The sequence below is a fragment of the Aspergillus fijiensis genome (assembly GCF_003184825.1).
Source record: "Aspergillus fijiensis CBS 313.89 unplaced genomic scaffold BO72scaffold_84, whole genome shotgun sequence".
NCBI classification, from domain to species: Eukaryota; Fungi; Ascomycota; class Eurotiomycetes; order Eurotiales; family Aspergillaceae; genus Aspergillus; species Aspergillus fijiensis.
In genome coordinates this window covers 86,276-97,312 of record NW_024469060.1, presented here as the reverse complement: position 1 = coordinate 97,312, position 11,037 = coordinate 86,276, and the positions used below count along the sequence as shown (strand labels likewise).

At 54.1% G+C, this 11,037-nt stretch overlaps 4 protein-coding genes across 4 annotated transcripts; 3 read left to right on the top strand and 1 right to left on the bottom strand.

Moving 5' to 3' along the window:
• Positions 1-41: 41 nt before the first annotated feature.
• Positions 42-1,594, top strand: BO72DRAFT_293920 (SDR family oxidoreductase). The gene is made up of 3 exons (XM_040940378.1): positions 42-687; positions 743-1,136; positions 1,226-1,594. Exons 1-3 carry the CDS (start codon positions 354-356, stop codon positions 1,488-1,490), a joined length of 993 nt encoding a protein of 330 aa, XP_040796039.1. The 5' UTR covers positions 42-353; the 3' UTR covers positions 1,491-1,594.
• A 394-nt stretch (positions 1,595-1,988) lies between these two features.
• On the top strand, positions 1,989-3,747 carry BO72DRAFT_453134 (glycoside hydrolase family 16 protein). Its single transcript, XM_040945904.1, has 3 exons — positions 1,989-2,093; positions 2,167-3,051; positions 3,145-3,747. Exons 2-3 carry the CDS (start codon positions 2,173-2,175, stop codon positions 3,526-3,528), a joined length of 1,263 nt encoding a protein of 420 aa, XP_040796038.1. The 5' UTR covers positions 1,989-2,093; positions 2,167-2,172; the 3' UTR covers positions 3,529-3,747.
• A 58-nt stretch (positions 3,748-3,805) lies between these two features.
• On the bottom strand, positions 3,806-6,157 carry BO72DRAFT_440694 (Zn(II)2Cys6 transcription factor). The gene is made up of 3 exons (XM_040943456.1): positions 5,496-6,157; positions 4,831-5,436; positions 3,806-4,777 (listed from the first exon to the last, which is right to left on the bottom strand). The coding sequence occupies exons 1-3, from the start codon at positions 5,891-5,893 to the stop codon at positions 3,907-3,909; spliced, it is 1,875 nt and encodes a 624-aa protein (XP_040796037.1). The 5' UTR covers positions 5,894-6,157; the 3' UTR covers positions 3,806-3,906.
• An 816-nt stretch (positions 6,158-6,973) lies between these two features.
• BO72DRAFT_472784 (transcription factor domain-containing protein) lies at positions 6,974-10,233 on the top strand (the record flags this gene model as incomplete). The annotated part of the gene is made up of 8 exons (XM_040947165.1): positions 6,974-7,063; positions 7,141-7,223; positions 7,407-8,396; positions 8,447-8,655; positions 8,703-8,835; positions 8,887-9,111; positions 9,160-9,315; positions 9,375-10,233. 8 exons carry the CDS (start codon positions 6,974-6,976, stop codon positions 10,231-10,233), a joined length of 2,745 nt encoding a protein of 914 aa, XP_040796036.1.
• Between the last annotated feature and the right edge of the window lie 804 nt (positions 10,234-11,037).

Below are 11,037 nucleotides of genomic sequence, written 5' to 3'. Positions count from 1 at the left end.
TATCGTGCAACATTTCTTCAAGCACCTATCAGCACAATAAAAAATGTTGCATCTATTGGTGAGGCCTCGCCTTGAATGTCACCCTAAGTTTATGGCTAGCTCAGTTCTAGCCTATGGTCTGAAGAATCAAGCTTGGATAGACTTTTGACCCAGGATCGTCGTCCGTACCACTTTCTCGTCCCCGGAACTCCAACCCAAACAACCGAGGGTGGTGATCCCCAGAATCGCAATGGTTGCCCGTTTGGGCGACTGCGAGGGCATGTGAACTGGTGGTGATGTCTCTTTTTATGGGCGCGCGTAGCCGCTGGATGTGATCTCGTCAATCAAGGAACACTACAGCCTGCGTCGTTACCATGAATTTCCAACAGTCGATCTCTCTCGTCCAATCCTGGTCTCTTTCGTTTTGGGCTCAGCTGCCTGAGCCTGTACGGACTGCCCTTGACCGTCATCCAGTCGTCCCGCTAGCCCTGAACTCTTTGCTCGCTATTGTTGTCCTGCGGTATCTGAACCGCGCCCTCACATCGTGGTCACTGGGGAACTGCCCTGCCAACAGATGGAACCCGGATCGTGAGCTGGTCCTCATCACCGGTGGCAGCAGTGGCATCGGCCAGCACGTCGTCCTCCAGTTAGCCGAGCGGGGTGTGAAGTGCATCATCCTGGACATCCAAGCACCTACCTATACTCTGCGTACTGAGCCCTTAGTCCTCATCGGGTCTGCCCTCCAGCTAACATTCTTCTGCAGCCAAATCTGCTCATTTCTACAAGACGGACATCACGTCCACCGACGCGCTCCACGCCACCGCCGAGCAGGTGCGCGCCGACCACGGCCACCCAACGGTGCTCGTCAACAACGCCGGCGTGGGCCACGACGGGACCATCCTCGACGAGCCCGAGAGCAAGATCCGCCAGACCTTCGAGGTCAACACGCTGGCGCACTTCCTGACGGTGCGCGAGTTCCTGCCGGCCATGCTGGAGCGCAACCACGGGCATGTGGTCACGGTGGCGAGCATGGCCAGCTTCGTCGCGCTCGGCGAGATGGTGGACTACTGCTGCTCCAAGGCCAGTGCGCTGGCGTTCCACGAAGGCCTGGGCCAGGAGATTCGACACTGGTATAAGCGGCCTGGTGTGAAGACGAGGTATGCGGTTTTTCTTTGCTCGTTTGATGTCTCCCCCTTTTTTTTGTCGCAATTTTCCCTCGCATGGCTAATGACAACCTCGCGTGTAGCGTCATTCATCCGTATTGGGTCCGGACACCCATGATCCAGCAACTGACCGACGCTGGAGATCTGTTCAAGCAGCCGGTCATGACGGTGGAGCGTGTGGCTACGGCGATTACGCGCCAGGTGGTGTCGGGCAAGAGTGGGCAGGTCATTCTTCCTGAGGCTTACTCGGTTGCCAGTATGGTGCGGGCATTTCCGACATGGTTGCAGGAGCACGTACGAGGGCTCTCTTCGAAAGACATTCGACGGCTTCGGGAAGGGCAGAAGTGAGAACAAATTGCTGGCCAATTGCTACGGTTAGAGGGCCTGAAGGCGTCAGTTCAATGTGTGGTCGAGAGGTGAGGTCGGTTTCGAAGAAGATCTTTGTGTGACCCCGATCCTTTGGCTAAATCGATCGATTAACTCCCGATCAGAAGGAGATATGTTGCCCGGGACTACTTGGGATAATATGCCTGCAATGGTAATAGTGAGTCTGTCTTAAGCTGTAAGGCAGGGTTTTTCTCTTCTCCACTGTCTCGACCAAGCCTCTATTTCCTTTTCTTTTTTTCCAAACGCTTTTTCGCAATAGTTAATAGTAATGAAGATCATATCATCACATATTTTGACCATCGGCGAAACCATACAAAGGCGGTGTCCGACCGGGGAAGGGATGGTCCGATGGATGGATAACTAAATAATCCATTCATTAATACTGCGTGCTGAATACTTCCTGATTGCTTAATCAGGGCATGATCGGTTCTTCGAGGTCCCGTCCGTGTCTTACCATGACGACAAGTTATCCGGTTTCGTCTCGCTCTTTCCCTGACTGACCCCCCGATTTAACTGGGGAATGTGTCAGTCACAACACTGTAGATTTTTTGTATTCTGTATTCTGTATGTTGTTCCATCAACTATCTTTCCACCTTTCTGATGAGAAACTGTACCTGAAATATCCACACTCATTTAGATCGCCATGGCCAGTAATCACTATTCATTATCAGGAGATGATCTAAGCCGATACCCCGGAGCCACAACCACTCAACTTCCCAAAATCGACTTCGACGAACCCCTTCACCACGCCGGACCACCACCGCCCGCAGGCGCCGGCGAAGGGCATCGCCGCGGCAGCAAGAATGCGCCCGTGCTGGAGCATCGCTGGTACGACCCCCGGGGCTGGTCGACCCGCAGGCGCCTCCTCGTCGCCGCCGGCATCGCCATCGTCATCATCATCGCGGTAGTCGTCGGGGCCGTCGAGGGCACGAAGAGATCGAGCAGCTACCCGGACTACTCGCGCCTGGACTACGAACTGGTCGACACCTACGCGGGGGCCTCGTTCTTCGACCGCTTCGACTACTACTCGGGGGTCGACCCGACCGACGGCTTCGTGCAGTACGTCAACAAATCCACCGCGCAGTCCCTCAACCTGACGTACGTCACGGCGGACGCCTCGTCGGCGGTGCTGCGCGTCGACACGGCGGACCGCAACGCGAGCCACGGCCGCCGCTCTGTGCGCCTCGAGTCCACCACCAGCTACGACACGGGCCTCTTCGTCTTCGATATCCGGCACTCGCCCTACGGCTGCGGCCTGTGGCCCGCCCTGTGGCTGACCGACACGGTCAACTGGCCCGCCAACGGGGAGATCGACGTCGTCGAGACCAACAACCTCGCCACCGAGGGCAACGCCGTCACCCTGCACACGGATGGCGGCTGTAACATGAAGAACGTCAAGCGCAAGCAGACCGGAACATCCAATTTCGTGACCTGCGATAACAGCACGCACAGTAACGCCGGGTGCGGGGTGCAGGGCCCGCCCAGCACCTACGGGCAGGAGTTGAATGAGAATGGCGGCGGGGTATGTTGCATGCATCATTGCATCTTCCTTTCCTTCTGCCTGTCCCTTTCATTTTCCCCTAAGAAAGAAAGATAAACTAATGAATAACAACAGATCTACGCCCTCGAACTCCGCGACGCAGGCATCCGCACCTGGTTCTTTCCCCGCGCCGCCATCCCGGACGACATCACCTCCAGTATCAGTACCTCCACCAACACCTCGACCAACACCTCCACCTCCACAACCCCCGACCCGTCAACGTGGGGCACCCCCCTGGCCGACTTCCCCAGCACCCACTGCGACATCGCCGCCCACTTCCGCAACCAGAGCATCATCGCCAACATCGACCTGTGCGGCGAGCTCGGCGCCCAGAAGCAGTTCTACACCGACCTCTACCATTGTCCCGGCCGGTGTGTGGACTTCGTGCGCACCCATCCGGACAATTTCACCCAGGCGTATTGGGAGTTCGCGGGGTTTTGGGTTTTCCGGGCGACGTAGTAGATCATATATATTATAGATTTGACTGGATGTGTTATGTAGATATGTAGATAGACTGGGTTGGAGTGATTTGGGACTAGCGGGGTTATGGGTTGGGGTTCGCACGTTCATTTTATGTTGAAGGGTTCAGTGCTTGCTGGATGAGCGCCTGAATTATGAGTATTCTCATGTTTGTGGAGGAAAGACATATTGCTTGTTGGGGGGAGATGTGATACGTTGAATGAAGTCTACTCACTACAATCGGTAACACCTGAAGTCAGATAGGTAGAAGTGAGGTGGCATTAGAACATCCGTATACTTATGCTTTACTGGCCGACAAAAGGTCCAACTTTCACATCAAGTCGTTCATACATCATAACGCACAACACGCACATCAAATCACCCGGTGTCATACCCGGGGTATCCCGACCCCGCCGAGACCATCGTCGAGTATCCCGGCATGTACGCCCCCGGCCCCGCCCCCGCCATATACGTCGCCGGCGACGAGATCAGGCGCCGCTGGATGATCTCCGACAGCTGCTGCATCTCCTCGAACACGGGGTCGTCGCCCCATTTGCGTAGTCCGAACCGCAGAATGCAGTGGATATCTGACAGGCAGGCCGTCGCCCGCGCGTAGAAGTTGAGGCAGTCTTCGCCGTCGAGGACCAGCGCCGACGGCGTCTCCGGGGGCACCGCCGGTAGGACCGGCACCGAGGGACTGAGCGGCAGGTCGTGGTTCTCGGTCAGTTCCCGCGTTAGGCGGCGGATCGCCTGCAGCGCGCGGTGCATGTCCCAGAAGGTCAGGAAGGGGGACCAGGCCGGGTTGCGCAGCGCTTCTTGGATTTGGCCGAGGTACTGCATGCAGCGTTCGAAGAGGACGACGTTGCGGTACTCTCCGATCGCTGCTGGGGGTTCGTCATTCGGCGAAAGGATTATGACCACGGTGTAAAGGAGTTCCAGTTTGTAGAGGACGGGGAAGTGGCTGGGCGTGGTGTTGGGGGTTGCGTCGAACCATTCGTAGGCTTCTGCGCCGAGGGCCCAGGTGGATTTCGCGTACAGGGGGCAGGAGTCGTGGTCGTGGAAGTAGTTCCTTGAGTACGCTTCGGATAGAATCTGCCGGATCTTGACCAGATGCCAGGCGGGTTCGGAGCTGCGCAGGAAGAGATGGCTCTGCTCGCTGAGCATGGAGCCTGCCGTGCTGGAGGGAAGGGCGACATTGACGGACTCGTCGGAGAAGGAGAATGGCCGTTCGAAGACGGTGCTGGCGCCTCTGTCGAGGAAGTCAGTAACCTCTCCGTGCGTGTCCGTGGGTTTCATACGAACCTGTCCAAAGAGTAGAGGCAGTGTAATATGCGACGACGCAGGTCTAGATGTTTGGTCGACGACTGGACTTCGACCGGAGGATCCTGGTGTAGACCGAGATCCACCATCACTCGAACAGCCATACCGACCAGAAACCAACTCCGAAAATGTTTGGGGTCGTATAACGAGTATTGCGCGAGGAGCATAATCGCCTGGATCCCCTGGATGGATCCTGGACGCAGGACATCTTCCGCCCTTTGCAGCGCCTGGGTGACATATGATAGCGCGTCCTGGTGGCTTTCATCGCCAATCTCGTATGATAAGGATGCAGAGGAGGTGGCCAGGACTGTGTATAACATCCAGTGGTCGAACGGTTTGGCAAACCGACCGCCGGACTGATAGACCGCATCAACCGAGGTCCAGAAGCTTGTTTCGGCAAAGAATGGGAGTTGAATGTAGAGAGTGTCGAAGTAATGTTGAAGGAGGTGGGTGATCTCGTGGCGCGGTGGGAGTGGTCGTGAAGATTGTTTGGGTAATGGGTCGGCGAGGGAAAGTGATAAGAGAAGGTTGGCAAAGGAGGTGCTCGAAGTGATACCGTGGAAGTCTCTGGAGGTGGCGTTCACAGACCTGTCGATGAGGAGGTGGTTAGTCAGTGAGTGGGTGGATTGCATTGGAAGACGACGCACAAGAATCCAAAATCCCCAACCAGATCATCAATATCCGAGACTTCTTTGTTGGGACCCTGGACCGCCGATTCCGACGATGTTATCGAGGTGATCGAGTTCTGGTGCGCAATCCCCCTATTGTCGACGGACAGCGAGGTCTTCAGATGGCGGAGCTCCGCGATCTTCTTCTCTAGCCTTTCGCAGTACCCCTCTAGGGAAGCAATATAACTTCTTTCTTTGCCTCGAGCAAACTCGTCGCTTGCGCCGGAGCAGGTGTCGGACTTGCCCACCCTTTCACATGCGGAGCAGGCAGGAAGCTTCCCGTCGCACTTGATCTTGGCGGTTCGACATCGTGAGCAAGCAGCGACCGGCCGACTAACTTTGAGGAGTGGCTTGTCAAGGAATAGCGTAGCCGACATCTTATCCGTACATGTTACACCGATGATATGACGGAGAGTCGGAGGTCTTGGAGAGAAGGATCGGGTCGAGTATATAGTCTGCTGCGAGAGCCACCCTGATGATGAAGCAAGGGTGAGCGGCGTTACACAGGTTCAATAGCTGGATGGGCGATACTTACCTAGAAAGCTCGAGTAAGGGCCGACTGATGCAGTGCCCTATTTGAAACGAGAGAAGTCCATGTATGGGGGACAATATGAGGCGTCAGTTGTCCGATTAGTTGTCAGACAATCGACCATTGAGAGACACTGATAAGACATGGATTGGCATGATCGAGGGCGGCGACTGTCCAAGACCAGCGCAGTGTTTGCAGTGTTTGCATTGGGGATCATGTGATGGCGTGCTTGCACGGGTGCACCTCGACCCTTGCGGGGAAGTCCTCGTATCAGCCGGAGCCTGGAGACATGCTCCACACACTTCTTTGTTCAAAAGAACCGAGCTGGAGAATTGGTGAGGATATCGGAGTTATCAGACAGATATGCGTCTATCGACAACCACTTTTACCACATATCTTTCCATTTTACAGGATTGGTAATACCTGGCCGCTGAGACATCATCCTCTTTCACCTGTGGCCCAGCGGGAAATCGTTCCCTTTCGGTTCTCGGAGGATTGCCGAGGCACTCATTGGCCGCTGTGGCTTGGAGTGGAACAGCTTCTCCCCGCCTCGAGATCACAGCCTGCCTATCAGACATTCTCCATCACTTCCCCAGAACAATCCCCCAGCCCAGACAAAGCCTATAACGGCACTAGTGAATTGTTCCTCGCTAGTCAGTGCGGTGTGTGACTGCCATCCATCGTCTCCACCAATTCCTGTTCGCTGTTCCTTCGTCATTCGTTTTCTGCTCCATTACAACACATTCGGTGCCCTCAGAGAATCATGCGCGCTCTCACCAAGTCTACACCGGACACTGGGTGATCAAATATTTCACTCCCGGCATCATTCTTGATCGCCATACTGCTGCTAGAACGCAGAATCCAAAGAGACCCCGCCGTTCCTCCCTCCATAAATTCTGCGCAAACCCGACCGGCAGATTCTACCACCATGCAGCCTCACCAGCTGGAGAAGCCTAAGAGGGCCCCTCGAAAGCACGTCACCACGGCCTGTGTCGCTTGTCGAGAGAGTAAAATCAGAGTCAGTGATCCCGACACCGTCCCAAAAAACGAAACTCCTATGTTCAATTACGCATGCGCTGACGATTTGCTGGTTAGTGTGACGGCTCTACTCCGCATTGCCAAAATTGCCAAAGGAAAGGGAAGGAATGCAAATATCAGCATGGAGATGACAAACGCAAGTATGTCCTCCTCAGGCGCTCATCACACTTCGTTCACATCACAAGGCTTGGGTACATGTCATGCACCCATCATATTGGGGAACGGAGAGAAAGATGGATCACTTCTTAGCGCTGGGACCGACACACAGAATTACCGTTCTTCCGATACTGTAGCCTGGTCGAGCTGACCATTTCTATTATCAGAGTATCCTTACGTGCTGCGACAGAGCTTTTCTCTGCCAGGATTGATCAACTATGCCAGTTCATTCACGATCACGGTCTCGAGCCTCCCCCGATGAAGGAGGAGGATGAGTCGGGTATGAACAGAGTCCTCGACACTCTTCAAATCCCTCGCGCATCTACGAAGACCGGCAATTTACTCGCAGCCAATGCGCAGAGCGCGCCGACTCTACCGAATACTACTGATTCCCCTGCTCAATCCACAACCTCCCCTTTGTCGACATCAAATCGTCAGCTCGAGATCGAGAGTGCACCTGCAGTTTCACCGTCCTCACAAAACATAATTCCTCACCAATCGTCTCTACCCGTTACCGATATCACTCGGGAGGCCATGGCTCAGTCCAATGTCAATTTGGGGCTGTCCAGTAACATGAAGACTGCATCGAATTGGGGGTTTGCTCTTCCAACAGCGGAAAGCCTGGATGCGCTCTATGCCAACATAGACGGTAGATCGAACGGGTCGCAAGACACCAGCCTGAGTCCGGAAAGCCTGCAATTGTCGCAAGACATAGCTCAGCAACCGGGTGTATTGTTGAATCTGGGTTGGAATGATAAGGACGTGGAATCGAACAGCGGCGAGGAAGATGAAGCTGAGAAGGATGTCATTGAGCAGATCTCGCACCGCATTGGGACCCTCAAGCTTTCGGGTGATGGTCACCTACGATTCTTTGGCGCGACCTCAAATCTCAACCTGGTTGATGTTTCGGCTACACAACAGCATCAACGTCCAGATGCCCGTACAGTCCGTCATGATGGTCAAGACATTCTAAACCATCTGCGTGTAGGCCAGCCTGTCAGTCAAGCGCTGGAGGATCATCTAGTCGAGCTTTACTTCACTTGGCAGAATCCCAGTACCTATGTGGTTGACAAGGAAATGTATTTGAACGCTCGGTCGGAATGGAGAAACGACTTGATAGATACACCATTCTATTCGGAAGTTCTCACCAATGCTATGTATGATTGCTCTTTGGGTTGCCGTCGCGACGTATTGCTGATTATACTAGGTGCGCGATCGGAAGTGCCTTCGAAGCCCGATACCACCCCACCTTCATCACATTTCCGAAGTCGCTCTCGGAGTTCTTCGCAGACAGGGCGAAAGCTCTCCTGGAGATCGAACTGGATTCTCCCTGCGTTGCTACGGTTCAGGCCCTTGTTATACTGAGTTCCCACGAGGGCTCATCGAACCGTGATGCTAGAGGTTGGCTTTACAGTGGTATGTTGACCGCACGAGAAGAAAGAACACCAGTCTGACATAAGTAGGAATGTCGATGAGGCTTGCCTTTGACCTTGGATTGCATCTTGACATGACACCCTACGTGGAGAAAGGCGACATCAGTGTCCACGAAGCCGATGTCCGTAAGGTAGCGTTCTGGGGAAGCTACACTGCAGACCAGTAAGTGATTCTGATCCTCGAGTCGAGCTACTGGTCTAACATTCTTGGCAGCTTCTGGGGATTTTACCTCGGAAGACCGTTCCGCATGAGTACCGGAGATATTACAGTTCCCAAGCCCGCCTCCGACTTGGGTGCTGAGAAGGAAGCTATGTGGCATCCTTATGGTCTTTCAAACAAGTCAGAAGCACTTGAGGGTGGGCTGAAGAATCCCAACGAGTTGATCAGCCGCCAGTTCGCTGTGCTGTGGGAGATAATCTCCCCGGTTGGCCACATTTTGTAAGCTGCCGGTACCGTACGACTGCACAAGTCACTGACTCGGGCTAGATATGGATGCTCAGATATATCCCGCCATGACCTCCAGAGACTGTGCCACCGTGTCACAGATGATCTATTCGCCTGGAAGGCAAATCTACCTTCCAACTTAGATATCGACATCTCAAATGATGCTATCCCCAAACTGCCCCATCTCCTGGTATTACAGTAAGAGCTTTTCTTCTTGCTCGCTTCAACTTGAACAGGTACTAAACCTTTCTGCGCAGCATGCAATATCACCAAATAGTCATCTTCACCCACCGTCCCTGGGTGTCGAAAAGCTACATTCAGCCGCGTAGCCCCCGCCAGGGGCCCGGCTACCATCATGCGCGACGCATGTGCATCGAGTCTTCTACGGCCATCGCACAACTCCTCCACATCTATGAGAAATACTATACATTTCGTCGCATGAATAGCCAGGTTGTGGCTATGATATTCAGCGCTGCGCTGATTCTACTCTACGTTACCATCTCGAATTCCCGACAAGGTAGCGACAACGGCAACAATGCCGAAATGGTCGCCTACCTGAATCTTTGCTTCCGTGCCCTCGATGAAATCGGTCAGTCGTTTGAGAACGCGAAGCGCACGCGGGACTTTCTCGTCAGTCTTCAGCGGCGTTGGCAAGCACATATGCGTCGGTCGGGGTCTGCCGTCAAGCGGCAGATGAGCCACCGAACACCGTCACAGAAACCCATGGGACGAACAAGGGACGCGGACGTGTCGAGGAAGAAATCGCGGACCACAGCGGCTCGGAACCAGGCCGCGATGCCTCTCTCGCTGCCGACAGCGCATTCACTCACTGGTGCCGGTTTGCCATTCGGCCAACCGCAGGTTATGACTCGAGCAGCCCAGCATCAGCCACCATTGGATCCTGCCCAGCAATCCATCGCGGTACAACCAGGGGATTTCGACTGGATCCGCGATTCGGACCTGCAGCTGCTTTCTGACAATCTTGGCGAGGACGGTTTTCCACCCCTTGGGAACACAAACTTGTATGCCGAGGACACCGCCCTGCCCTCGCTCAACGACATCGAATCTTGGTGGGATTCACCGGAGGGGAACACATTTGGGGGTTCTTCGTTATGACCATAGACTAGATATGATTTGAAGATTTGTAATCTCTTTTCTTCCCTCAAGCTCCAGCTTTCAGCGACGCCTTTATGCAGATAGAATATCTCACATGTTCTCCAAAAGAGTTGACACGATGGCCATGGCATGAAAGCCTATTAGAAAAGCATGTCGCTAGATCCCGTTTAAGATATCCCAAGAGAACCAGCAGCTATGCGAATGAGAGACCTTCACAGTTGAGAGCGATGGTATACCAGCACGTCAATCGGTTACGTTGTAGGACAAAATCTACACGAGCAGCGCAGATCGGTAGTTTGTAGCTTAGTACGCGGCATGGAAAGCAGCGGAAATTGGCGGGCGGGGGAGATCTCGGAAGTGGCGCCGCGGAACCCTTCCGTCCCCGCACAGCCAGCGGTCCGTGTGCAGTCCCTCCTACCAGGGGACCATTCGGCCGTGATGACATAGGGTAATATAACTAGGGAAGGCACACATTGATACACTACTTGTAAGGATCTGTGATGGAAGCTGCTTCACAAGGTGTGTGGCCACCATTGCGAGGAATCCCGGTGACTTGCAGTAAGTAAGAATGCTGCGGATGGGAAGTATGTGAATGCAGCGAGACAAGTAAATCTATACCTAGCGAGACATTGTTCCCGATGAACTTGGAACCTTACCCTTGTACAGTACACCATTGAGAACCCAGTCAAACCTTCTTTACTGCTCAGACGCGTGACAATTTGAGTCAAAGTAATCCCGCATCTCCGCGACTACCCTTTATGTATCCCACTGGAACCGTAGATATATATACGAGCCATATACGGG